The 27,508-nt window shown below is 49.1% G+C and overlaps 1 protein-coding gene across 2 annotated transcripts in view; it reads right to left on the minus strand.

Moving 5' to 3' along the window:
• The window catches only part of NOTCH2 (notch receptor 2), a 93,500-nt gene that overhangs the window by 31,183 nt on the left and 34,809 nt on the right, over positions 1 to 27,508 (minus strand). The window contains exons 6-16 of one of the 2 annotated variants that reach the window (XM_054165698.1): positions 18,466 to 18,699; positions 17,000 to 17,155; positions 15,618 to 15,806; positions 14,385 to 14,498; positions 13,500 to 13,613; positions 9,872 to 10,105; positions 9,274 to 9,384; positions 7,098 to 7,290; positions 4,266 to 4,411; positions 3,645 to 3,764; positions 3,384 to 3,536 (exon numbers count right to left, since the gene is read on the minus strand). In XM_054165698.1, coding sequence (XP_054021673.1) covers positions 3,384 to 3,536; positions 3,645 to 3,764; positions 4,266 to 4,411; positions 7,098 to 7,290; positions 9,274 to 9,384; positions 9,872 to 10,105; positions 13,500 to 13,613; positions 14,385 to 14,498; positions 15,618 to 15,806; positions 17,000 to 17,155; positions 18,466 to 18,699 — 1,764 coding nt within the window. Of the gene's footprint in view, positions 1 to 3,383; positions 3,537 to 3,644; positions 3,765 to 4,265; positions 4,412 to 7,097; positions 7,291 to 9,273; positions 9,385 to 9,871; positions 10,106 to 10,991; positions 11,320 to 13,499; positions 13,614 to 14,384; positions 14,499 to 15,617; positions 15,807 to 16,999; positions 17,156 to 18,465; positions 18,700 to 27,508 lie in introns of those variants that run through there. The other variant, XM_054165697.1, reaches the window with a different exon arrangement.

A 27,508-nucleotide genomic window follows, 5' to 3' on the forward strand; every position in this document is an offset into this window, starting at 1 on the left:
GGAACTGTTGAGGATTGGAAGAGACCGTTCAGATCAGCCAGTCCAACAGTCCCACCACTGCTGCTGAGCCTCTGCCACTAAACCACATCCCTCAGCAGTGTGGATTTTAAACCCCTCCAGGGATGGGCACTCCACCATCTCCCTGGGCAGCCAGGGCCAGTGCCTGAGAACCCTTTCTAAGAAGAAATTTTTCCTAAAATCCAACCTGAACCTCTTCCAGCATAGCTTGAGGCCATTTCCTCTTGCCCTGTCACTTGTTGCATTAACAATGAATTGGCAAGAAGATGTGGATCAAAACCAAGCTTTGGGGCCTAAAAAATTCTCTGCTGGGGTTTGTCCAATCAAAATCATCAAAACCAGACCCAAAGGTTCCTGGTTTAAAATTCAGACTACTCCTTCTGACAAACACCTCCTGACAAAGACAACACAAAAGGCACAGCAACTGTTTTCTCCCTCCTGATCACATCTTACTCATAAGAGAACTTGGCCTGCTCTCTTTTCCAGCCACTGCTCAACACCTGAGAGAACTGGGGTGCTTAGTTTGAAGTATGAAAGCAGTGCAGCCAAATCAAATGTGGATGTGAGTACTCACATGAGCACTTAGGAGTTCCTGAGCACATTTTTCCTACTAGGAAAGGATGACTGGGGAAAGGCTGGCAGCTCAGCTCAGCAATTCCATACACCACCCTGAATTCTCCTCACCTATGCTTTGCTTGATGCCTTCTTTATCCCTACCATGCTTTTGCTACTTGTGCATCACCATTTTTCAGTCAGAGCCACTTCCTATTGCTGTATACTTCCACAAGTACCAATCTGCCTGAAAGATCTCTGCCATTCAACAGCTTCTTCCTGCTTTGCTCCTTCCACTTTTGGATTTAAGGCCCACAACCCTCTGATGGAAACTGCCTCTGAAGCCAGATTCCTTTTCTACTCTGCTTTCCCTGGACCAAAAGCCTGTGTGTATGAAGGCAGGGAGGGCAACTGGGAGGGGGAGGAAAAGGAGAGACAGAAAGAAGGATGAATAAAAGGTTACAGAGCAGGGCTGTGGCTTTTTTTCATCTTCAAGTACTACTAAAACACAAACTTGGACATCAAAAGACTCCAGCAGGACCCTGCAGTTCACCACGAGTACAAGATCATTCTGCCCGTTGGTGAATGATGAAAACAGATGTGAAAGGCAATGGAAGCTCATCTGTTGACTGGGAAATAAGCTCAGATGGCAAAAATGTGTGTTATAAGAGACACACCTGCATGCACTTAAAGGTCAACTGACTGCTGCAGAGCAACAGCACATTCCAAGCAGGACCCCAGCGGCTCTGCAGGGCTGTGTCTGTGGCAGCCAGCCAGTTATGACTGAAGCCAAAAGCTGGGCATTCATTTTCTGTGCCACACATTTGCTGACAGAAACAGGAGAGCAGAGTATCAACTCTTTAATAGGTTCTTGTCCTCGGAGGGTTTGTTTGCTTCGCAGATTAAAGGCACTTGGCTCCCACCGTGGAAGGTTTTTGTGATGCTAAAATGAAATCAGCTGTAGCAGTAATCTGAAATTCTTCTTCCCCCTCATGGGTGTGCTGCCTAACAGAATCAATCACAGAATGTCAGGGGTTGGAAGGCACCTCCAGAGATCATCGAGTCCGACCCTCCCTGCAAAGCAGGACCCCTTAGGGGAGGTCACACAGGAGTATGTCCAGGCTGGGTTTTAAGATCTCTATTTCAGACAAAGCACTGCTGTAAAGCACATTTTTAACAGCTTCCAGGATCAATCCACTTTGTAAAAGCCCCCAGATCTAAAAAAGGTTCCTTCCAACACACCCCAAGCTCCAATGTCAGGAAATGAAATTAATTCTCTCCTTAAACTCATCTGATTATGCTGATTAAAAGCTGTATGACCTCCAGTTCACGAGGCAGACAACAGGGGCTGAGTCTCACAGTTCCCAGAACACTTAGCAATAGAGAGAGGTTTTCCCAGTTGTTCAAGACAGAAATATGAGCACTTAAAAATGGGTTTTAATCCAAATATCCATGTACAAACTACCAGTAATAATCCTGTTGGCTTCCATCAGCAAAGCTCTGGGTCAACGCACCCTGACACGTTTTGTGCTGTACCTGTTTGCTCAGACAAAGGCAACCAAAGGCTCAGGCTGAGCCAGGAGTTCTTTCAGTAACTTTTTAACACAGACTTGTTTGGATCCTTCTCTACAGCAGTCCCAAATGTCTTTTCTTTTCTTCAATGCATAGCACAACTCTCTGAATTCATACCCAAAGCCCCCAGGACGCTGGTCTGTTGTTAAGCTGCTCTAACACACACACAGAGCTTTCTTGGCTGGCTTTGTTTTAAGAGCTGGTAAAATAAAAACCAACAGCACTGTGAACTCCTCCAAGGCTGGCTAAAGCACTTCTCAAATAATAACAGATGAACTTTTGAACACATGACACTTCTCAGGAGACTCTGATTTCATCTGATGGGGATACAGACACTTGCCAAGCAAGAGAAAGGAGTTGCTATGCATTTGGTTTCCCTCGTCAACAGCAGCGTCCGGGGCAAGAAATGAACGTTTGCTTTCTTGTCAGCTGAACAGTGTCAGTACTCACCCCTGCAAGGGCTACCCTCCTGCAACTGATACCTATCCCACAACAGAGAGCCTTCCTGCTGCTGAATTTGCTTTCAAGTCTGAGTTAACTGGAACAGCACCAGCAGCAGGACCCACTCTTTCCAGAGTATTAATGTCAGGCAGAGACGTTTCAGGGAAGGCTGCCATACCCCAGATTCCCACACCTCAGTCGAGCCCTGCAGTGTTGCTTTAACTTGGGGGTATTAAAATTTCAGGCAAATGCAGCTCTTCATTTTACAGTGCTCCTTATTTATGTAAACTCTTGAGGACCTTCTCAAGCTAAGAATCTGGGAACAACTCCTGCTGTCAGAACCCTGTAGTCCATTTCTAGCAGCTGAATTGGATGGATTTTGACTGCCTCCAACAGAATCACAGAATCACAGAACATGAGAGCTTGGAAGGGACCTCCAGAGCTCACCCAGTCCAACCCCCTGCCAGAGCAGCATCACCCAGGGCAGGCTGCACAGGAATGCAGCCAGGTGGGGCTGGAAAGGCTCCCCAGAAGGAGACTCCACAGCCCCCCTGGGCAGCCTGTTCCAGGGCTCTGTCACCCTCACTGTCAAGAAGTTTCTCCTCATGTTGAGCTGAAACCTTCTCTGTTCAAGTCTTACTTGCTCATGCAAGTCTTACAAAGCTTGGGGCTCTTTTTCTGTCTTTTTGGTACAGGATTATAAAAGAACTTTCTGTGTCTGTCAAACAGCAGTGATCAACAGCACAGCAAAATGATTGCCAGGAAAAGCTGGAAGCACAGAACAACCTGCTGGTACTCACTTGAGAGGCAGTCATCAATGTTAGTGTCACAGTCTCCTCCAGTGAAGCCTGGCTGACATTCACACAGGTAACTGCCTTGAATATTATGGCACAGAGCATGATTTTTGCAGGGCTTGGAGAGACATTCATCAATATCCACAGTGCATCTCTCCCCTGAAACACAGAGTCCAGAATTAAGGCTTCTCATAAGGCAATGGCAAAAAGGCTCCATGCCAGTGCAGTGCAGCATGGCAAGGACAGTATGTTCCCCATCCACATTACCTTCCCAGCCTGGGGCACACTGGCAGGTGTAGCCTTCTGAGTCAGGAGATTCTTGGCAAATTCCTGAGTTCTCACAAGGATCTGGGGAGCAAGGAGCAACCACCACCTGGCAGTTCACACCTGAGGAGCAGAAGGGGAAAAAAGCCAGGGTGCTAAGAGTGTGGTGCTGCTTGGAAGCATGAACACAGAGACTGCATGGGCACCCCACACACCACTGCCCACATTTCCATATTTGAAAACATCTCAGCAGACAGAAAAGGAGATCAGAGCCCTCCTCACAGGCTCAGGGAGCACAGACAGCAGCCATGGTAATTCTGTGTTTAATGCCCCCTCAATTGCCAGGGCTTTATACATCCAGCTTGCTCCCAAAGGAAACTAAGCTGGGCTGCCACCAGGACATTTCTTCATGACTCCAAAGGCAGCTTAGATATGGCCTCAGTAAGTATTCTACTACTGTATCACATCTACATCAACCGACTGCAGCTGCACTTCATACAACCACGGCATTCCCCATCTTGATTCCTACCTCCAAGAAGTTTAATGAAAAGCTTACAATGGCACTAAGGGTGCAACAAAGTGGAAAACAAAAAGAAGACTGAAAACTCCTCTCTGAATTGTTACCTTTGAATCCTTTCCTACAGGTGCATCTGTATCCATTCAACAGATCCTCACAGCTTCCTCCGTTCTGGCACGGGTTGGACTTACATTCATTCCTCTCTGCTGAGCAGTAATCTCCTATCCAGCCTGGGTCACAGACACACTTGTACCTGGGAATCACACAAGCACAGGTTAACCAGGCTGGAAAAGACCTCAGAGATCATCAAGTCCAACCTTTCACCCAGCACCATCCAATCAACTCAACCATGGCACCAAGGGCCTCAGCCAGGCTCTTTTCAAACACTTCCAGTGATGGTGACTCCACCACCTCCCTGGGCAGCACATCCCAATGGCCAATCTCTCTTGCTGGGCGGAATTTCTTCCTCAGATCCAGCCCAAACCTCCCTTGGTGCAGCTTGAGACTGTGTCCTCTCCTTCTGTCACTGGCTGCCTGGGAGAAGAGACCACCCCCCCGCTGGCTACAACCTCCCTTCAGGGAGTTGTAGAGAGCAAGAAGGTCTCCCCTGAGCCTCCTCTTCTCCAGGCTAAGCAACCCCAGCTCCCTCAGCCTCTCCTCACAGGGCTGTGCTCCAGACCCCTCCCCAGCTTTGTTGCCCTTCTCTGGACACCTTCCAGCATCTCAACATCTTTCCTAACCTGAGGAGCGCAGAACTGGACACAGGACTCAAGGTGTGGCCTGAGCAGTGCTGAGCACAGGGCAGAATGACTTCCCTGCTCCTGCTGGCCACACTGTTCTTGATGCAGGCCAGGATGCCCTTGGCCTTCTTGGCCACCTGGGCACACTGCTGGCTCAAAATGCAACAACATCTGTGATTTCAGAGCATTCTGTAACAATTCCTCTCCCTGTTTCTCCTGCAGAGAAGTTTTGGAGTGAAAAACTACCTCTCTCTCTAGAAGAGTCCTAAGCTGCATTTAGATTGCCTCCCCCAGCTGCCCCGCTTGGAAAACACTGCAAATAAACCCTCCCTTAAACCCACACTTCCCTCTGTTACAGTCTGTGACAAAGAGCTCAGTCACCCAGCAATATGCTTCTGCTTTGATAAGGCCATCTCAACACAGTGAAACAAAGACAGAAAGGGAGGGGGGAAGAAAAGATTAAAAAAGTGGAGGGGAACAATAGGTTCCAAAGATAACCAGACTGATTTGATAGAGAGCAGTGGTTACAAATGAAAACAGCTGGCTGGGAGCAGGAGCAACCTTCTCTATCTGGTTTCACAATCTGAGGCAGAGCAGCACTCCACCCACATGAGATGGAACCAAGGGCCTGGAGAACGGCCCTGGACTGAGGCCACGCAGCCTGACCTCCCTCCCTGGCACACCAACCAGGCTGATTTTCCCTGGCCCGGAGTGTACCTGAGCGTGGCAGCGAGTGCAGGCTGCAGCTGCCGGGCAAGAAGGATCAAAGCATTTGCTCTCCAAGCCGACCCGGAGGCTGACCTGGCAGCGAAGCAGCCTTCCTGCCAGCCCCAGGGAGAGCGCCCAATCCTGCCCTGCACAGCTACCCACAGTGCTAAATCGCTTCCCTGCCCAAGTGCTGACACCCCTGCCCAGGATGCAGCACGCCTCTGGGACTCAGTACTGCTCCATGGGCTCCTGGGAAGTGTCACACACACAAGCCCTGCTTAGCCGAACCTCTCGAGGACACAGGGCCCCGCACGTCTCTGGAAGGCACGCTCCCAGACTTACCACTACCGACCCCAGCTCTGATTCAGGGCTCCTGAGATCAACTTCTGCTCTTCCTTGATGGGAAGAATTCAGAAGCAACTCAATAATCAGAATGAGCCTTTCCCTTTCTTCTCTCAGGCATGCAACAATGTGACTGCAGCTGAGCAAATCTCAGCCCTGGACAAACTGTTCTAAGTCAAATATTGCTTTATCCCCTAGTGTAAAAACTATCTTCCTGTTCCTCAGCACAGAGTATTTGGGTAGCAAGAACAGCCCCAGCCAACAGTGACAGTCTCCATGCTCAATGCTTGGGACTTTGATGGGATTTTCAGCTGCTGCTCCATCAGGATTCATTTTGGAACCATTTCTTTATTTTAATTGTATTCACTCTGCTCCCATGAATGGCCAAACCCTCCCTGTAGGTGGTGGCAGCGCAGCCCGAGGTACATGCTCATGCAAAGGCAGCCCAGAATACAATGCAGGACAGAAAAACCTGTGCTGAAACTGCAGCTGGTGACTAAAAGGCTACACCTTGCTGGGATTATGTCATGGGCAGCAGATGAGTCTGGATCCTAATCTGAGAAATTCAGAGTATACTCATGTGGCAGTGTTAGGCCAATGCCTAGGAAACTTTCCACAGCTTGAGTAGAAAAGTGGTAGAATGACAATAAATTACCATTGGATGTAAGAGGGAAACTAATGCTAAGGTCCAAATAATCTTGGTCTGGTAACTGACATAAAGGTAGACATAAAGCAGATACCAGCTGGTGGCTTTGGCTTGGCTGTTGCTGGCCTTGGCTGTGTTTCTTTCTTGTGGCTAGGTACTAACAGCCACTCTCTGCTCTTCTCCCCTTTCCCTTTCCCTTGTCTGGGAGGGGAGAGGGGAAGCTGTTGGCAGCCTCCTGGTTTTGTCCAGGGGGTTCTTGTGCTGTTTGTAAATGGCAAACCCATGTAAATGTTGTGTATTTTGTACAGCTCCATTGCATTTCCTATCTCCAGACTGCAGCCTGCTTGTACACAGAGCTGCATTTGCTGCCCACCTGCGCTGGGCTGGCAGTTTCATTCGGGGGGTGATCTCAGCCCACCACAAATCAGAATCCTCAAGTCAAGATGCAAGGAAAAGCAGCATAGAAGACCCCAAGTAGGTGGAATGTGACAGTAAATACTTACCCAGTGGCAATGTGTGTGCAGTTGCCATGCACACAGGGGTTGCTGAGGCAGCCATCTGCCTGTGCCTGGCAGTGAGGGTGATGGTAACCTTCAGGGCACACACACCGGAAGCCATTGACTTCATTGATGCAGGTTCCTCCGTTGTGGCAGGGGCTGGACGTGCACTCATCGATGTCCACGTTACACCGTGGGCCTAGAGGAAAGCCCAATGGTCATCAAGGAGTGTTTCCTCCAAGAACATTTGCTTTGCACAAGCATGAGAACACAGGCTTGAGACACAGCTCAGCAAAGCCAGCGCAGCGGGACAGAGCTTGCATGCCTCTGTGCTTCAGCTGAAGGCAGGAGAAGCGTTTGGGGAAGATGCAGCACTTCTCTGTGTCTGGAAAGCAGCAGTTACACTCAGCAACTCTTCACAAACCATTCCACAACCTCAACAGAAGTCCACTGAAAACCACTGGTTAATATTCATGAAGAAGGCAAACCCCAAAAGTCACTCAGCTGCATCATGCTTGGGACAAACCTCTTGAGCTCCACTTGTCGCAGCCCTGCTCCTCTGCTTTGGCAGTGCCTACCCTCGGAACACCCAACACTGCCACACTGTCTGCAGCAAACACAGCTCTTGGGGTTTACTGCCAAAGGGGGCTCTACAAAGCACCGCTTCCTGCTTCTGCCTGCCTCTGATTACCACTGCAAGGTCCTTCAAGGAGGAGTGACCGTAAGATCTGGTGAGGCTGGAAAGCTAAACAAAGCGAATGCTGCAGTGAGTCGAAAGCTTTGAAACAGAAGGAAAGAACAAAGAAATGAAACCCCGTGCAAGGCAGCTCTTTAAACACTGGAATATGCCAGCTCATCACCCTGCTGAATTACTCTAACAACTGAACAGCAGGGAGTCCAGCGGGAGAACTGATGTGGCAAGCCAGCAGCAAAGACTGAAAGGCAAGAGTGATCGGCATCATGCCGCCTCCTTTTCTGAGGTGTAAACAGCACCACCACGCCCGAGCCAAAGGACTGAGGAGCATCAGAAGTGCAGAAAGATGCCAAGAGGAGAGCACAAGACACGTGAAACCTCTTGGTGCTATTTCTGATGCATTTCAGAGCAATTCTAATTGGAATCACTCGGTAACAGACAGCAACAAAGGTGATGAGGGATCTCTGAGGAGCAGTGCCAACGGCCTTGCAACAATCATTGCATGAATGTATTACCCTGCACGGCACAAAGCTGCTAAGTCCATAACAAACAGTGCTGAGATGTGCTTTAGTCATCAGAAATAGTCCTGATGTAAACCTACGGCTCCAAATGTGGACTCAAAAGTGCCTAAAAAGCTGCTTTTTCCAGCCTTACTTTTACTGTATTAGATAAGTCTTTATCATTTAAAAAGGAGACAGAACAGACCACAGCATGAAAGAAGTACTGAAAAAAGGAGGTTCACAGGCTCACAGGACGTTAGGGGGTGGAAGGGACCTCTGAAGCTCATCCAGTCCAACCCCCCTGCCAGAGCAGGACCATAAAATCCAGCACAGGTCACACAGGAACACATCCAAACAGGGCTGGAAAGGCTCCAGGGAAGGAGACTCCACAACCTCTCCGGGCAGCCTGCTCCAGGGCTCTGGGACCCTCCCAGTGAAGAAGTTCCTCCTCATGCTGAGGTGGAACCTCCTGTGCTGGAGTTTCTATCCATTGCCCCCTGTGCTATCACAGAGTGCAAGTGAGCAGAGCCTGTCCCCTCCCAGGCTGTTCAGTCAGAGACCTCAGAGTGGAGAGCAGCTCATTAGAACCCTGAGTTAATGCTCTGCTATCACAGATGGAGAAACACCATTGGTCAAAGCCCAAGGTGCTGCCTAATCAAACACCTCTCTATATTGACCCCAATCTCTCCTGTCCCTGAAAAGAAGCTGTAAAGAACAACCTGAAGTCAGATGGGTTCTATTTGTTACAAACCCAAGAAGCATGGCCTGGACATCATGACCTGACAAGGATGGCATTTCACAGCACAGAGGAGGCCATTCTGCTGCCTGGAAGGGCATGCTGCAACCTCAGACGCTGAGATTCAGAGATCAGAAGGGTTTATGAGATGCCAACTGAATCCCTTGCAGTCAGTGTGCAAAGAGCAGCTTTCTCAGCCACCTGGATCACCATCTCCAGGAGAAGCCCAAGCCACCGCGCTGCTGCCTTCACCTGTGAATCCGGGCTTGCAGGCACAGTTGTAGCGGTTGATGCCGTCGATGCAGTCCCCGTGGATGCATGGGTTACTTGCACAGTCATCAAAGTTATTTTCACAGTTTACTCCTGGGGGGAAAAAAGTACTAGAGGAATAAGGAAGCCAAATCAAAGAAGACTGCAAAACCATTTCCCAGAAATAGCCTGGTCAAGAATCCCACCTGCCTTGGGATTCCACACGTGTCAGAGCAACTTAAGCAGGTGATGGGGAAGCAGCACTGGGACACCAAGGAATGTTACCTGGGTGCTGCCTGAGCACGACCCTGAGCTGGTATCAAATGCTCCAACAAAAGAATACATGATTTTGAACACCATGTCTATTCTCTTGTCTGCATGGTTGAATTCTGGGAGTAAGGAGGAGGCAAATTCCTCCCAGCCCCGGTGCTGTACCAGTGAGGGTTAGGCAATCCACACAGACACAGCAAACTCAGCCAGGAAGAGCAGTGTGAAAATGACACTCTCACCCCACAAGCTTATCTCTGTATGCAGATTTGGCACACAGAAGAAACAATGAAATGCTTTTGGAACCCAGGCCTTCCACTTGTGCTTTCTGTACCTGAAGTGCCCAGCAAGCAGTTGCACTGGTAGCCATTCACCAAATCAATGCAGCGCCCTTGGTGGAGGCAAGGATTGCTGTGGCATTCATCTATCTGCTCGCTGCAGATGGCACCCATGTAGCCAGGGTTGCATATGCACGTGTAGGAATCAATCCCATCTTGACAGTCCCCGTGGTGGCAAGGATCAGGGTCGCAGTTGTTGATGTTCTCCTCACACAGAGGGCCAGTAAAACCTAAGGAGAAAGGAACAGGAGTCATTAAGCAGTCAAGAAGGAACCACATTAAGCATCAGTCAAGTGGCAGACAGCACCAAGGGGAGCTGGGCATCTCCACTGCTGCCCGTTTTCCAGCCCCAAAGACAACACTCTTGCACTGCTCACAGCACTGCAGAACCACATTTCACAAGGAGCACCCTGGCATTGGAACTGGTTATCTTCAGCATATTCAGAAGAGCAGCAATGAGAGGAAGCATGCAAACCTCCATGAGAGGTATTTACTCACACTTGGTATAAACCAGCTGAAGGCAGTCTCCTATCATTTCCTCTACACCATACCAGGGGTGGGTGGGTGACTTTTTTAGTATGAGAAATTACTGCAAAGATGCTGCAGAAACCTTCCCAAGGGATCTCCCTTGGCTCATGCCAAGCTTCTGCAGCTCTGCTTATTAAGAATTGTTTTGCCCCTCTCACCAGGAAACCTTTCAGTAACTCCAGGCAAGCACCAACTGCAAATTTATGCAAGACTGCATGCAGGCAACCTCTTCAGTTATGGCAAGGAAACAAGCAGCAGTTGGGCCTGTTCCATTCTGCTTCAGCTGGGAAACAACCTGAGCAGCAGAGGAGGACAGAATCTCAACAGGCTAAATCAGTGGTTCAGGAAGCTAAGAGCTGCAAACAGCTGCTTCAGGAGCCCCGCTGTCCTTGGTGGAGCAGGGGTGTATGAACCAGGGACCAGCCAGAACAAATGGCTTCCAGGGGTGAGGCCTTGCAGCAACAGCTCACGCTGCCTCCCAGCAGCTGAAGAGGAGGGAGGCAGAACTTCACATTTCAGGCATCACATGGAGAAGGCTGATACAAACCAAGCTGCAGGGAACTTCAAGAGCTGAAGAGCGATTCTCACCTGAGCGTTACAAGTGGACAAGAGGCTCCCCATTTTTCATACAGGGCTGTGGTTATGTCTCTGGTCACACATACCAGGTGACGGCTAACATTCCCAAGCTCTGCGAACGGGTGCATGGATGAGAGGGTGTGGAAGGAGGTGGGGAGAGGGAAGGGAAGCTAGTTAGAGAGATGGATATAAAAAGATGTTAGGGAAGGAAGAAAACCAAACCGATAAGGGGACGAACAGAATGGGGGGAGGGAAGGGGGGAAGGAAAAACAGAGGGCAGAGGCAAAGAAAACAGGAAAAACCTCAGATAACTCAAGAAAAGAAAAGCCATGATCTACCACTGGGAAGGACAAGTGGAATAATGCCAGAAGGGGAAGAAAAGACAAAAAGCAAGCAGTAAATAGAGCTATCTGTACAGCATTTGGCCAAACATTTTGCAGTTTTCAATCACTTTGGCAGCTGGTGGTCACCACGCAGGGAACACACACTGCTCACAGCGGGGGATCAGCGGAGTACAAACACACTCAAATGTTATTTATTCTCCAGTAACTGACCTGTCCCAGTGATGAACTCCACAATTCAGCCTTATAAAAGGCTGTCAATATTAAATATAATGCTTGGCTCACATTCATTCCAAGAATTGTCATCTTGCCTTCTGTTGTAGCTCCACTGAAGCACTGAAAGGTCAGATCTGTTTTGACCTCCCCACTGCACATACTTTACTGGGATACCACTTCCCTCCTTGCAGACAAGGATTAAACTACAAAAAAAGCCACCTGAACACAGAACATTAGGATCCCTCAGACACTATAGGAATAAGCCCTAGCACAGAGTTCCACTCACATTTTTGAAGTACCACCCAAGGATTAGCAAAGAGTTTCCACTTGAGTAACATCCATTTGGTGGCTTTCAGTTTGTCCCTTGCAAATGCTCCCTCCACCACGTGCCCCCATGGCAGCAGCAGTCTGCACTCCTCATCTGTGAAACCCAGGGCTTCTGTACTGAGGTGGTCCCAGCAGTTGGGTGCCCAGAATCAGAAGGTGCCTTTCAAGGCACAGCTCTCTACATTGTCCCCCACTACATGACCCAAAGCCCTCCCCTCAGCCTGACAAGCTCTGTGCTCCTGGTGAATGAAAGCAAGCAGACCACACATCAGCATGAGAAAGATTTCCCAAGACAGTTTCCAGGTTTGGAGAAGATTTGAGCTTTTTCTTCTTTTTGCAAGTGTCAGCTCATTCTCTCACAGGCAGCAATAATCACAAGGAGAATTCTGACAAGAATGATTCCTCTCCTGATTAGAACTACTGCATTCCACTGCTTCCAACACATCCATCTTTTCCTTCAGGCACTTTGAGGAAGGGGGAGAGGGGGTGTGTGAAAAGACTGCAGAGGAATTTTTAGGCTAATCTCTGCTGTATTCCATACAGTGCAGAACAAATTAGTGAAGCTGAATTTGCCTTAACAATTTGATTACTGGAATGAGTCAAAACAAGACAAACTGCACACAAGTTGAGCCAACCTAATAGGATATTTCTGGGACAAAGGTAGCTCCAGGAATTGTTCAGCTTCCTCCCTAGTGGAAGACCTAAAGCCAATGCATTCCATGGGCAGCCTGATCTAGTTGAGGATGCCCCTGCTGACTCCAGAAGATCACAGGTTGGACTAGATGACCGCTGGAGGTCCCTTCCAACCCAGACCATTCTATGATACTGCATCAGCCACCATTAGCTGAAAGCAACCAAAAGTTGTCCCTTACTGAGAATCAGTGGAACAGCTCTGAACCTCTTCTTTGACCAGATGGAAAAATGAAGATAAAATGTATCTGCATCACTCCTAGAGGTCTGAAGATACAGAAGTCCCACAATTAAACCTGACACTTCTAAATGTGCAATGAATCAAGTAGTAAAGGAATTCAGTGCATTCAAAACAACCCTAAATGCCTCAGTTCTGTCCACAACCCTGACAACATTTCTGATGCTTGACAAATCATTTCTACTACTTTCTGGCAGGCAGCTACTGTGTGGTGTTTCTTCCAATTTTTCCTGCATTTCACTCCTCCACTTTTGCAATGAAATAGCCTGATGCAACAGAAACCAGAACCAACAGCAGTACTGCTCTGTCCATCTCTTGTTCTTTAACTGTGGACTGTATAATCTGACTTGGGGAGAGAAAGGTAAGCCACAGATAAAAGGCTTCACACTGCTGGTTTTCTACTCAGGGATTCCATAGTCAATAGAGAAGAAGCAGTCACCCTCTGGGGAGCAAGAGATGGGGCTGCAAGAGGCAGGCCCGACCTCCCATCAACTGTGAACTTAACTGCTGGCACAGGTGAAAGGCTTCCTGTACTCCAAAACTATTCTTTGCCACAAAGGAGTAGACAAAGCTCCACAACAAACAAGTAGCGTTTCAGAGGGAGGGAGGGAGAGAGAGAGGAAGAACATCGACATTTCTTTGAGCACCCCTTTATGCCCTGGGGTTACATGTGGCCTCCAGCCCAGGGGCTCTGCAGACAAGACTGACCTGTGGCACACTGGCACTCATAGCCATTGGGATGGTCGATACACTTGGCTCCATTGAGACACGGCGTGCTGGAGCAGTCATCTATATCAATCTGACACACAGCACCACTGAATCCTGAAAGGCAGAGGAAAAGTGAAAACCCCAGGAGTAATCTGAAGTACTTCATCTCAACAGGTGTGCTGTCAGGAATTATTCATCAGCAAATCCTTACAACTACTCAAACACAAGCTTGGTAAACCTGAACTCAGTTGCATCATTAATCACACACACCACACCCTGGCTAGATTGGTTCCTCAGCCCAAACAATGGCTTCTGTCCTCCAGCTCAAAGGAGCCTCAGCCTGAAAACTGAGATGGCCAAGCCAAACAGGAATGAAGCAGATGGAGCATTGCCACCAGGCAATCAAGTGACATTTACCCTATGGCTCACACTGATCCCTCAGCTCAGCACTTATCCTTTGCTAAAGTTGAGACCAAATCCACCTCCCCCCTCAGGCAGACATAAACTCTACAGATACCAAAACATCTTCTACCTAAAAACCTCTGGAAGAGACAAAGAGCATGCAGAGGCTCTGAGTTTGACAATGTATTTTGAGTTACTCATCTGGATTCCACTATGATACCCACAACAGCAGAAGCTCATGCTGCCAACCACCCTTCCTTTCACATGAGAGGTGCAGCTGTACGTGCCTCAACACCTGTGCACTTACAGGCACAGCGGCACTGCAACCAATACAGCTCTGCTCTTACTTACTACCCACTCAAGTGGATGTTGCACTAAGGCAACAAATACTCACAAGAAACATACCCCCCCCAGACTCTCACTGGTCATCTAGGCAGTTCCTGGCGAAGTGAGCAGGAAAAGCTTCCAGAAATAAGGACTCACCAGGAGGACAAACACAGAGGAAGCGATTGACTTTATCAAGACACTCTCCATTGTTCACACAGGGGTTGCTCAGGCACTCATCGATGTCTTCCTCACAGTGAACACCCTTAAAACCTGTGAAAAGGGAAAATAACCCAAACAAATGGGTAAGAAGAGGTGACTGAAGACCTCAGAAAGTGCCCCTGAAAGTCTGGCTGCCTCTCATAGCAGTGCTGAAAGTCCAAGCCTAGGTTCAGTGCAAGCTTGCAGCTTGGACAGAACCCACAAGGCAGGACCAGGAAAAGGATGTGGAATGTGCTGCTCTTTCACTGCTGCTGAATATGCTCAGTGCTAACAGTTTGTGCTGAGTTCCTATCTAATGCTCTCCTCACTCATGAGCAGGGGTTAATTTCTAACACTTCAGAAGGTATCAGTAAATTTGGGGTTGCACCAATACCAGGCAGGAGATGAGGAAACAAGGCAGATGATTTGAGCTCAAGGCTTTTCAGCTCATGACAGAGTAAAAGAAAAACATCAAGAAGGGACTTGGGACCTTTCAAAGCAGATCAGATATTAGTAAGAACTCAGTCCAGTTTTCATGTTATGAGTTGATCACCTGCAGGGGTGACAACCCTCTCATTATGCTGGCAGCTTGCAGCCTTTGCTTCTTTCACCACCTTCTACCAGAAAGCAAAGCAGCAGACTACAGAGGTCATTGATATTTTAAAGGCATAGCCTAAACCCACCAGAGCTGGGCATGCAAAGTCTGCAAGCACTGTTTCAACCAAGTGGTGTTTTTATGGTTATTTCCTCAGGTCAGTGGGAGCCTGCATCACCTGAGGTGTTTGAAAGCAGAGGAAAACCCCACACACTCCTACCCAGAGCCATCACACAGGCATCTGAAGGCACAGCCACTCGTTTCATGTCTGCCCCTGCTTTGACTCCTCAAACTCCACTTTCTGTGCATCCCCTTTGCCAGGTATAACAACAAAACTCCACATGCTAACCTCCTTTGCCCATCTACAGGTTGGTTTCTTTCTCAGGGCTTTAATTGCTGTCTCCCTCCCCCACAGCAGTGCCAAGTGCTGCTGGCTGGTGCCGTCCCAGCGAGATCGCTCTCACGGTTTCAGCCAGCCTCACCCTTCTGCAATTTTGTGTTCCACCTCAGCAGAGCTGGCAACCCTCCCTGTGCTCCACCTGTGGATTTCTTCTTCCCTTGCTGGAAGCCCCATCCTTGTCAGAAACTCCCCTCACCTGGCATGCAGAGACATGTGAATCCTCCAATTTTATCCAGACAGGTGGCATCGTTCTGGCACGGGTTCGAGTGGCACTCGTTGATGTCCATCTCACAGCGAGGTCCTGTGTAGCCCTTCAGACACTCACAGTGGAAAGAGCCTTCTGTGTTCACACATTTCCCAGCATGCTCACATGGATTGCTGTTTGCTGTCAGAAAAAGGTAAGTGTGTGAGTATCAAAACCTCTCCTCAGAGCAGGACAGCCACCGTGCTCCTTACTAATCATGGTCTTGGCCAGTGGTCATGCCCTTCTGGCAAGTAATCATAGAGAGCTGTCAGGGTTAGAAGGGACCTCAAGGCTCATCCAGTTCAACCCCCCCTAACATGGGCAGGGACACCTCACACTGGATCAGGTTGCCCAGAGCCACACCCAGCCTGGCCTTAAATAACCCCAGCAAAAGTTAGTTCATCCTCCTGGGGAATGGCTGCTGTGATGGGAGAAAGAAATGTGGCAGTTACCTGCTGGTCAGAGGCTGAAAGAAAGATTGCCATCATCACCCACGGGCCAAAGGAGCATCTCTGGGCCCCATGACTAAGGACAGCTCTTAAGACTATCAACCAGCAGGGATTAGAGAATTAATGATGCTTTCAGGGCCTTATCACCAGACCATCTTTTATGTTTACTTCACTCCTGAGGGTGACAAGATGCTGCCACAGCCAAAGAGCAGCCAAACTAGTCCTTCAAGTGTTTTCAGAGAACAGCAGCACCCTTATACAAGGCAGACTGAGGAACAAATGCAGGGAAGTGCTTCTTTCCAGTGCTTCCACGAGTGCTAGCTAGGCATTACCTTGAGGAGTCCCACTCTAGAAGCAGGACCCAGCACTCACAAAACGTGAGCAGGTCTGTGAGAGTCCAGCTAACCTCCAAAACACAACAGCATGGTATCAAAGGGCAACGACAGCTTCTCAGTCTTGGAAAGCACTGCAAAGATCCAGCCATACCCTGGCTATCAAACAGCCTTGATGTACTCCTACCAAGGCAGGAGCTGCAACAGGTCCCACACAAACTGCAGGCCCTTCACTGTGTGCTGCAGTTCTAGGGGTCAGCTTCATGCTCACACCTGCCTGCCCGTGCTCCTCGCACAATGCCCAAGCCCTCTTGCACAGTGCTTCTCCTCTCCCAGGGGCTAACAGTTCAAACCTGGACAGCTACTCTGACTCAGCCCTCTGTCCCAAGGCTCACACAAGATTCAGAATTGATTTCAAGACACTGAAATGCAAGAGGGAGAATGGGACAGGAGTCACACTTATGCTGAGAAGCTACAGCAAACTGTGTGTCCTGGCCCCTCTGTAGCTCACAAAGCAAACAACCCAGCTGCCTGCTCCTGTGCACAAACTCACCCATGGCACACTCATCCACGTCCTCAGTGCAGTCTGCTCCCTTATGGCCTTGAGGACAGGTGCAGATGTAGTGCCCATTCACGGGATTGGTGTCACACAGAGCACCCTTCTGGCAGGGATTGCTCACACAGGCATCATCCAAGTGGCACAGGAGACCTAGAGAAGCATCCAAGAGTACTCAGATCAGTGAGATGCAGCAGGCAGATTGTGTATTACACAATCAAATCCTCTGTCCTGATATTTCAGACTCCCACAGCCAGAAGCTTGAGCAACATCAAACAGGCTTCAACCTACAGAGCTAGCACAGGGATTTCACCACACACTTATAAAACATTCTATTTGAATACAGAGTCTGTGATTTCAGAGGAGTCTCCAGCACTTCTGGAGCAGCACAATGGCTTACACCATTACCTACATCTCCTCTTTGAAGCAGCTAACCAACTCTGTTCTCTAAGTGGCACGACAACTTCCCTGGCAGCTGAAGACGTGGATGTGCATGAAGCTTGCTTTCTTAATTCACATACAATGCAGACCTTCACATTTTCACTTACCCTACAGCAGCAAATCTGGCACTTTACCAGTAAGGATGTCCTCCATCACACAGGAAAAATATCTAAAGTTATCAGAAAATCATAGAATGGTTTGGGTTGGAAGGGACCTTAAAGATCATCCAGTTCCAATCCCACTGTTGTGGGCAGGGACACCTCCCACCAGCCCAGGCTGCTCAAGGCTTCACCCAACCTGGCCTTGAACACCGCCAGGGAGGAGGAATCCACAACCTCCCTGGGCAACCTGTGCCAATGTCTCACCACCCTAACTGGAAAGAATTTCTTCCTCATCTCCAGTCTAAATCTGCCTTCCTCCAGCTTCAATCCATTCCCTCTCATCCTATCACTACAGGCCTTTGTAGAAAGCCCTTCCCTAGCTTTCCTGTAAGTCCCCTTCAGGTACTGGTAGGCAGCTATAAGGTTTCCCCAGAGCCTTCTCTTCTCCAGGCTGAACAGCCCCAACTACCTCAGACTGCCTTCACAGGGGAGGTTCTCCAGCCCTCTGTTCATCTCTGTGGCCCTCCTCTGGAGCTGCTCCAGCAGTTGGATGTCCTTCTTACGCTGGGGGCCCCAGTTGCCTTCTAGACTGTGAAGTACAATTAGTGTAGGCAGCACACAGCAAGTCTCTCTCATGCATAACTTGTCAGGCAAACACAGGCTCTGCTAAGGGCTAGAAAAAGATCTGCTTTCCTTGCACTCTGAACTGCACTAAGTTTGTCTTCAGCATAATACAAATACTTCATTGTCCCAAGCTACAGAGTTTTAAAAGGTCTTTGGTCATGGTCCACAGGTTTCCTTTTGTTTCTTCTTGGTTTGGTCACAAAGTGTCTAAAATAAGCACAGCACTTCAGCAAATGCACAAACTTCAGGAAGTATCTTCTGCCAGGGGCCAGACCTGCTCAAGCCTTCTGTGCTCACCTGCTTTTCCTTCTGGGCAAATGCAGGAGAAAGAGGCCACTCGATCGATGCAGGTAGACCCATTGGCACAGGAGGCAGTGAAGCAGTCGTCAATGTTCTTGCTGCAGTCGTCCCCACTCCAGCCATTGACACACACACAGGCATAGCCCCCGTTGTGGTTGGTGCAGGTACCTCCATTTTGACAAGCATTGGGCTGGAGCTGACATTCATCAACATCCTCGGTGCAGAACTGGCCTGATGGACAGAAAGGAACAAGGTCAGCAGAAGTTCAGACACCCGGAGGCAAGAAGGTTCTTGTGCAAACAACATAACCCAGGGAAATGCTGGAGCCCAGCTTGACTGCCACTTCTTATTCCTCAGACATCTGAGCCTGAGAACTTCCAACATCAAATTAGACAAAGACAAGCAGCATCCCTAAGTGACCCTGGAGGAGAAGCTGAACTGCAAATAGCTTTAAAAAGGCCCAGTGTGAGAACCAGCAGGCAGCCTGCAGTGCATGGAGACACATCCGTGAGGATGTGAGAAGCAGAGAGAATGAAGGCTGCCTGCAGCGCAGCCCCAGGGACTAGGAGGAGGGAAGGATGGCCTCACAAGATCATCCTGGCCAAGGCAGTGTCAACAGGCTAGCAGCAAAGCAGCTCTTTTCAGGAGGGCTTTGTCCTTTCCTGTGTAGTTATGCAGCGATGAAGATGAATAAATCAAGACCCTTCCCCCTCAAACACCAGCACTGTGTTCCCCCATGTGCTGCAGACAGCTGCAGACAGCTGGGGGGCTCTTGCTTGCTGGTTACTCTTTAGTTTTGCTGGGGTTTGGTGTCTGTTGTGCTGTTTGTTTTTTCCAGAGACAAAACAGACACTCTGATGAAGTGCTTTAGTGAGCGGACAGGGGAGGGAAGGAGGCACACACTGCTTCAAAACCATCACTGAACCACCAAGCACGAAAGCAGCTGCAAGGCACATCTCATTTCAGTCACCTCTACAGGCACTTCAGCAGCTCACATTTGCTGAAGTATTTATTTATCCAGATCTGTCTTGCTCTGACATTAAGATCTGGGGGACCTACCACTTGCATCAATATTTTGCTTCAACACTTACTCATCTTCCTGATGAGAGCTGCACAGCTTACTTCTGAGCTGGAATTGTTTAGCTTAAGTTTCAATTCAGCTAATCTGATTTGGAGTTTCCTGAACAGACAAAACCTCATGGCTACCCATCAGCCAGTTTCTTCCCAGGCTGGCACAGGGGTGCACATGTGCACCCAGGAGTACTGGCCAGAGTCTGCCCTCTCCTTTTTGAGAAGCTATTTCTCCCCTGTTACGCTGAGAACTCTCCTTTATCGCCCTCCTCAGAAGGCTGATAGGAGATAAAGAGCACCAAAAGATTTGCCCTTTATAGGAGGAGAAAATTAGATTTGTTTGATGTGACCTCTCCACACCCACCCCAGCTCACACCACCACCTCCCTCACTAGCTTGCAGCAGCTTTCCATCATTTGGGGCAAGACTCTTAAGCAATTGCATTGCTACTATCAAGATCCTCCCATCTGTCATCTCCAGCTACTCCGCCAGCTGCACATCTGCACTGGTCTGCAATTCCCCTGCACACTCCAAGCATAAAAATTCCAGATCAAGCCACAGGTCTTCCTTGCCAGTCTGCCTGGGCTCTGGCTTACTCAGCTTTGTCAGTTGAAAAATACTTATTAGATGCTGCTGAGCAGTCACCTTCTTTATTCACGGCCCAGAAATTACAATGCCAGAGCACATACATATCCCCTGCTCCCAGACACAGACCTGCAACACAGAATCACAGAGCTGTCAGGGTTGGAAGGGAGCTCAAGGCTCAGCCAGCTCCAGCCCCCCTGCCATGGCCAGGGACACCTCACACCACAGCAGGTTGCTCACAGCCACCTCCAGCCTGGCTGCAAACACCTCCAGGCAGGAGGCTGCCACCACCTCCCTGGGCAGCCTGTGCCAGGCTCTCACCACCCTCATGGGCAACAACTTCTTCCTCACATCCAATCTCAATCTCCCCACTTCAAGTTTTGCTCCATCCCCCCCAGTCCTATCCCTCCCTGACACCCTCAGAAGTCCCTCCCCAGCTTTCTTGGAGCCCCCTGCAGACACTGGAAGGCCACAATGAGGTCTCCTCAGAGCCCTCTCCTCTCAGACTGCACAGCACCAACTCTCTCAGTCTGTCCTCATAGCAGAGCAGCTCAGCCCTCTGCAACTTTATTATTGGCAGGAATGCCAAAACATTCAGTCTTAACCACCTCCATTTACTCTGATTCCGTTGTTTGTCAAAGTACTTCAGTTGATCTCAGCTTTTGCTCCTATAAGCTCTGGATGTTTCCCCCCCCTTAGTGGTAAAGAAATAAAATTGTTCTTATTAAAAAAGAAGGGGGGAAAAGTTGCCCAACTTCTTTGTTGTATTCCTGAGTCCTTCCCCCGGCAGGACTCCTTCAAACCCAAGCCTTTATGGCCTGTAAGAACATCATAAACTTTTACCAGCAAGACTAACTACAGCAGAGCTTGCTGAACAAATCCTGACTGCCCAGCTGACTTCAGTAAAGCAGCTGGGGGGGAAATCCAACACTTCATGTTGTTATCTGCCAAACACAGCTCTCTGCATCAGGAAGAACTAAAGCCAGGCATTGGTCCTCGTGGAAGTCATTTGTTCAGCCTTCGCTTATCAGTACCTAACTGAGCAGCCCGGGCTAGCTCGGCCTGGGCCCCGGAGCGGTGCCCATCTCACAGCTCGACACAACTGACCTCCTTTGAACAGAAAAGAGGGGGGGGGGGGATCCAGGCACTGTTTGCTTATCAGAAAAGTGATTTTCTTTCTCTTCTGGGAGGGGGCCCAACCCAGCCTATTCTGTGTGCTAATGCTCAGGGTTGTAATTCCCCAACACAGGCTTTGGAAGGGGCTTTGGTTGGGCTGTTTCGCTGTTCCGTGGTTGTTTTGCTGTTGTTGCTGCTGTTTGTTTGGGGGTTTTATTGTTTCTTTGATTCAGGTTTTTATCCCCAGAGTACTCTCTGACAAAATCTCCTCTGTAGCACACTGGGCAGAAGCATTCCTGCAGAACCAACCAGGTTGGAAAAGACCTTTGAGAGCACCAAGTCCAACCTCTCACCCAGCACCATCCAATCAACTCAACCATGGCACCGAGTGCCTCATCCAGGCTCTCCTGGAACACTTCTAGGGATGGTGACTCCACCACTTCCCTGGGCAGCACATCCCAGTGGCCAGTCACTTTCTGGGAAGAATTTCTTTTCTCACATCCACCCCAAACCTCCCCTGGTGCAGCTTGAGACTGTGTCCTCCCCTCCTGTCACTGGCTGCCTGGGAGAAGAGACCAACCCATACCTGGCCACAACCTCCCTTCAGGGAGTTGCAGAGAGCAAGGTCTCCCCTGAGCCTCCTCTTCTCCAGGCTAAGTAACCCCAGCTCCCTCAGCCTCTCCTCCTGGGGCTTGTGCTCCAGACCCCTCCCCAGCCTTGGACACATTCGAGCATCTCAACATCTTTCTTAAATTGGTTGACAGTCAGCTGACCATGAGCCAGCAGTGCCCAGGAGGCCAAGCGAGAACAGCATCCTGGCTTGGAGCAGAACCAGGGTGGGCAGCAGGGGATCATCCTCCTCAACTCAGCACTGGGGAGGCCACATCTCAAGTAGTGTGTTCAGTTCTGGGCCAGTCATACAAGAAGGACAGTGAGGGGCTGGAGCATGTCCAGAGAAAGGCAACAAAGCTCATGAAGGGCCTGGAGCCCATGGCCCACAAGGAGCATCTGGGGGAGCTGGGGGTGTTCAGTCTAGAGAAGACAAGACCTCATCACTCTCTAAACTACATGAAGGGATGTTGGAGCAAGGAGGGGGCAGCCTCTTCTGGATGACAAGCAACAGGAGCAGAGGAAATGGCAACAAGCTGGGCCAGGGGAGGTTTAGGCTGGGTCTCAGGAAATATTTATTCACGTGAAAGGGTTCTCAAACATTGGGATGGTCTGCCCAGGGCAGTGGTGGCATGTGGAGCTGGTGCTTAGGGACATGGTGCAGCGTTGACCCTTCAGTGTTGGGTCCAAGGTGGGACTGGATGATCTCCAAGGTCTCCTCCAACCACCTCTATTCTGTGTTTCTGTGAAAGAGGGGCTGCAGCCCAGAGTCCTCAAGATACAGAAATACTGGGTCTCAGCTGGGGGAAAGGGGGCAGGGTTGGGTTGTGGAGGCAGCTGATGATTAGTTACACAGTGCTTCAGGAGCTTTAGCCTTTACCAACATGGGATTAATGGGAAATAGTGAAACTCTTCAACACAAGTTCATGGAAGGATTGGTTTTGTTTGAGGGGCTGGGTTTTTTCTCTTGTTGGTGTTGCTGCTGTTTGGTTTTTCCTGCTGTTTATTTGGTTGGTTCCTTCCCCTCCCCAACTCCCCCAGAAAGCAGCACAGTATTTTTACTAAGACTCAAATCCTCCATTCACAGAACTTCCAAGTGCAAACTCCATCATGAATTGCACAGTGCAGAATGCATCTCAGCAACATTAGTGCTGCTGAATGCCATCAATTGATGGAGCTGGAGGCATTTCAGCTGCAAGTTTCTGTAGGAGTTTCTCTTCTGGTGCTCTTCCTCGTTTCAATTACATCTCTAAAAGCAGCATGGGGTGGAAGAGTGAAGGCAAGCACAAACACAGTGACTGTACAAGTATCTTACAGCAGTGTACAAGCATGCATATGATAGACAGCTAGAAAGGAAACAGAAATTACTCCAAGATGATAAAAGTCTAAGCTGACCTTGACAGTTGCAGAGCCTGGGAAATCTGCAAAGTGCCGACTCAGGTTCTAAGTGACCTTGCTCAAAGTAAACACCAAGTCCATGTGGTATTTCCAGATTGAAAACCAGAAGTAGAAAAAAGGAACAGCCTTCAACTCTTAGCACTTTCAGCCCACTATGAAACTCAAGTTACTTCCTGCCTATTTCCCCCTCAGAAAAGCCATATGGAGTAAGACAGAGATGCTTGCTGCTTTGCTTTTCAAATCAGCAGGAACTGGGCAGGAACTCAGGGAGCTTCCCTTTAAGCAGACTTGGGATGCAGTGGTTCAAAACACCTCCAGTTGTAGCAGATTTCATTGATGAGCAGCAGTCAGCCCCTTCTCCTGGAGGACTTCATGTTAAAAAGAGAAGAGTAAGGCAAGAGCACACAAAATGAGTGCAATCCTACAGGGAAAAAGCAGGGTGTTAGCTAGAGCAACCCAAACCAGTCACTCTGGGAAGCAACAAGAGACACCTCCATAAGCTGACCCCACCAAACCATACAGGTTTCTCATAAACCCCAATTCCAACTGCACTACCCTGCAGCTGAACACAGAGCCTTCAGCCAGTTCAGAGGTCTTCCTCTTTGGCAGAGCAGACTTTCCATGAAGGAGAAAGCTTCGTCGGCCTCTTGGCAGTTCTCGAGCGGGTAAGACTGGTGATGCACAGCTGCAGCACCAGAGGCCAAAGCTCCTGAGAGGAGATCTCACAGGCAGCTTCAGCCCTAAAAGCATTTAGCAGGACAGAGGATCCTGTGCCTCCAAAAGAATTAGTTCTTTACAAATTGAGCAGGGAGGAGACAGCAATGTCCATTTCTCTCAAAGTCACAACCGTGACAGCATTGGACTCAGACTGAACTGAAGCCAGAGCATCTTAGAAGTTTAGTGATAGTGAAAGGGAAAGATAATCACAAACCTCAAGGTGCTGAGAGACTCAATGAAAGAGCAGTATCAGGTTCCAAGAAGCAAGAGCTTCTTATGCTCCCATTCTCTCCATATCTCATATGAAGTTTGCCTCTTATCTAAGGCTAGCACTCCAGTAGAGAGGGAAGACCTCACCAGCTCTCCTGAAAGGGCTATCTGGGAAGCTATAAACCAGACCTAGACAGAAAGTCTTTGAAAGAGTAGTTTAATTCACAAAGTATTCTAAAGCCTGCTGTAAGGATTTTGAGCATGCTCAGTGCAGCTAAAGAAAGCATGGCTCGTGTTTCAAAGGACTCCTAAGGGAGAAGGTGGAGAGCATCTTATCAAGACACAAGGAGGCCAAGAGATAAGAAAAAGCATTTGTATAAACAACTGATTCTGTGACAGAAGGTTAGCAGTGCCACACCACGAAGGGCCACACAGTTTCTTCCCTTCCCTAACCACCTGTGTGTATGTTCAGAGCACTGGCTGGCAGAGCACAGCTGGCTAGGGAAGGACACAGCTTTGTCCAGTCCCTCCTTGTAGCACAAGGGAAATGTCTGCACTCACTGCAGAAGCCAAAGCCTGTTGGTCAGCCAGGTCAGAGCTCAGCTTCCTCAAGCTGCCAATGGAAAAGAACACAGAATTAACCAGGTTGGAAAAGCAAAGGAAAACCTGCCTGGGAGCATCAAGCCTTCCAGCAAAGTGGCCTTGAGAACAAATACTTTCTCATGGGTTTGAATTGTGGATTTGTAAGAACATCCAATTACTCTTCAACCCACAGACCCATCCATGCTCCTTTAAAATGACCAAGTTACAGCTACTGGACACACAGACACTGAGGCAATTCATGGCCTGGAAGGAGAAGAGCAGTAGGCATTGGTATCTTTACCAACACAACAATTTTACTACCCAAGAGGAACCCAGAGAATTTCAAACAGATTCCACCAAGCAAAGCTGCTGGGCAGTGCCACGGCAGGCAAGGCTTGATGCACAAACAGCAAGCAAAATGCAAAGGCAAACAGGCTTGTTGCAGAAGGTTCAGGTTAGTCACTCCTTGAGGAAACACTTCAGCTTCCCTGGAAGAGTTCAAGAGGGATCTCTGCTCAATCACAGTTTCAATCAACAGAACAAACATCCCCAACTATACATTTGACTACAAGGAAGAATTAACTAATGCAAACAGTTGTTGTGTCAGAGCAGTGGCATAGCCCCAGTCTGGGATAGGTACTGCAGTACTGAAGCCACCACCACCTCTGAACAAAGACACTGCCAAGGGGTAAAGTTCAGAGTCCCACAGACCCACGGGGAGAATTTTCTAGGAGACTTACAGTGCAACTGTTACCCAGGAATGGAGAGCCACAGAACACAAAGCATAACCCAGCAGCTACTGCAGGGAAGATAGAGCATGTGGAAAAGGACACAAAAGCAAGCATTTGATCATTTACACAATGGACCTCAAAGCAGAGAGCCTCAAACTCCTCTGACAGAGACAAGAGCTCTACACAGACAGACAAGCACATCAGGAGCAAGGGACATCCAAAGCCCAGACCCCCCAAAGCAGCCCTCTCCACAGCTCCCTGCAGGCAAGCTGATGGAACAGGACTAGTGCTTTCAGCTCCAAGGATGGCTGCAGGCACATGCAGAAGTCAGTGGACTACACCATTTGCATCTGCAGAAGGTGTCCCCAGATGCAAGTATGTTTAGTAAAGGTCTTCCCAGCTAAAGTATTGCAGCAGCTGCCCCTGAACAAAGGGACAAAGAAGCCAAGGAGCTTTTTTTTTTACCCCCTTCCTTGCAGGAGTTATTCACCAAGTGAGAGAGGCATCACAGCTCTCAAAGTGCTCCCTCCCCAGGCTCTCACAGCACCTTTCCCCAATTCCAAATAGCCTCCAAGCAGCAAAGCAGAAGCAGCCATTCCCAAACCTCAGGTGCTGGGGTTTGGGCTTTGTTCCCAACAGAGCTGCTGTATCCTGGGCAATGCCAAAGGCCATCCAAGGTATTGCAATGTTTAAAAGCTTAAGATAGAATTTGAACAATTGAAGATGAAGCTACAATTGCAGCAAGCAGAGTAAACAGCTGTGTTTATTTTAGGGTAATATGGTGGAGAAGAGTTTAATTTCATAACCACACTGGGAAGCATGCAGTGGAACTAATGGGCTTTTACAAGGGCTTTTACAACCCCCAAACACAAAACTCTGGGCTTTAAGGGACTTACACACGCCCTGATCCATTAAACACTGCCCTAAACCGCTCCCCACAGACTGCTGGGGAGAGAGGGCCGTCCTGGCAGAGCTCTTCAGTGACAGTACTACAAATGAACAGACCAAAATTCACCCCAAATGGTCAGTGATGCTCTACTGACAGACTGGTGTAAGGATGGTGGTGGTAGGTGGACTGACTGGGGACAGCTGCAGGACAGAGAAATGACCCAGAGGAAATGCACATCACCAAGCTGCTCTGCATTTTGCCCTGCACTCTGCCTCCTCTGGAAAACCCAGTGAATCAAGGAAACTCCTCACCAAGGAAAAAAGATCTGCAAGGCAAAAAACCCAACAGCTGCAGCCAAACCTTACAATAAAAGCTTCATATTCTCAAGCTATCTCAGCAACACATCTCCAGTAATTACCCAAAGACAAATCACCTCATTCTAAGTACAAGGGAAGGGACAGGAACTGCCAGAACAAGTCAGCTGCAGATGAAGCAGCTGTTACCTACAGCCTCACAGCACACATCCACCAGCCCAGCCTCAGCAGAGTGGACCAGCCTGTGCTGGTGTAGTGCCAAACACATGCAAGATGCACTAAAAACTTAAAGACAGCTCCACAAGAGATGATTTGGTACATGGCAAAGAGTACTTCCTGGCCTGCAAAGTCCCCAGATGTGCAAGGGAAGAGGCAGCAGCATGGTCTAAATTGGATGCCATCAGTCTGTCATCAGCTCAGCTGTTAACACCTCCAGCGTTTTACTACAGCTACCTCCTAACCAAGGCTTGCACAACCCCCCCCAGCAGGCAGGGGCAGGAGCTCCAGAATCCATACTGCATAGGGTAGTGACTGATTTCAGAGGCACTGCATCTTACACTCATTCTGCTCTGCACAGCACCAGAGATCAGCCAACCACCACCATAACACTTGTTTACATCTGATGCTTCAAATCATCTCTACACTCAGACCTAAGAGCTGCCAGCTCCTGAGGCTGCCACGTGCTCCCTGCTCCTCTTGTATCTGCCAGTTCAAACATGAAGGAAGGAAAAGAATCATAATCCCTCTTGGCCTCTTTCAGAGAGCTGTCTCTTGCAGATACTACTGCAATGACAGCAACTCCCCAGCCAACTTGCCAAG

Source organism: Dryobates pubescens, chromosome 11 (assembly GCF_014839835.1).
Source record: "Dryobates pubescens isolate bDryPub1 chromosome 11, bDryPub1.pri, whole genome shotgun sequence".
Lineage (NCBI taxonomy): Eukaryota > Metazoa > Chordata > Aves > Piciformes > Picidae > Dryobates > Dryobates pubescens.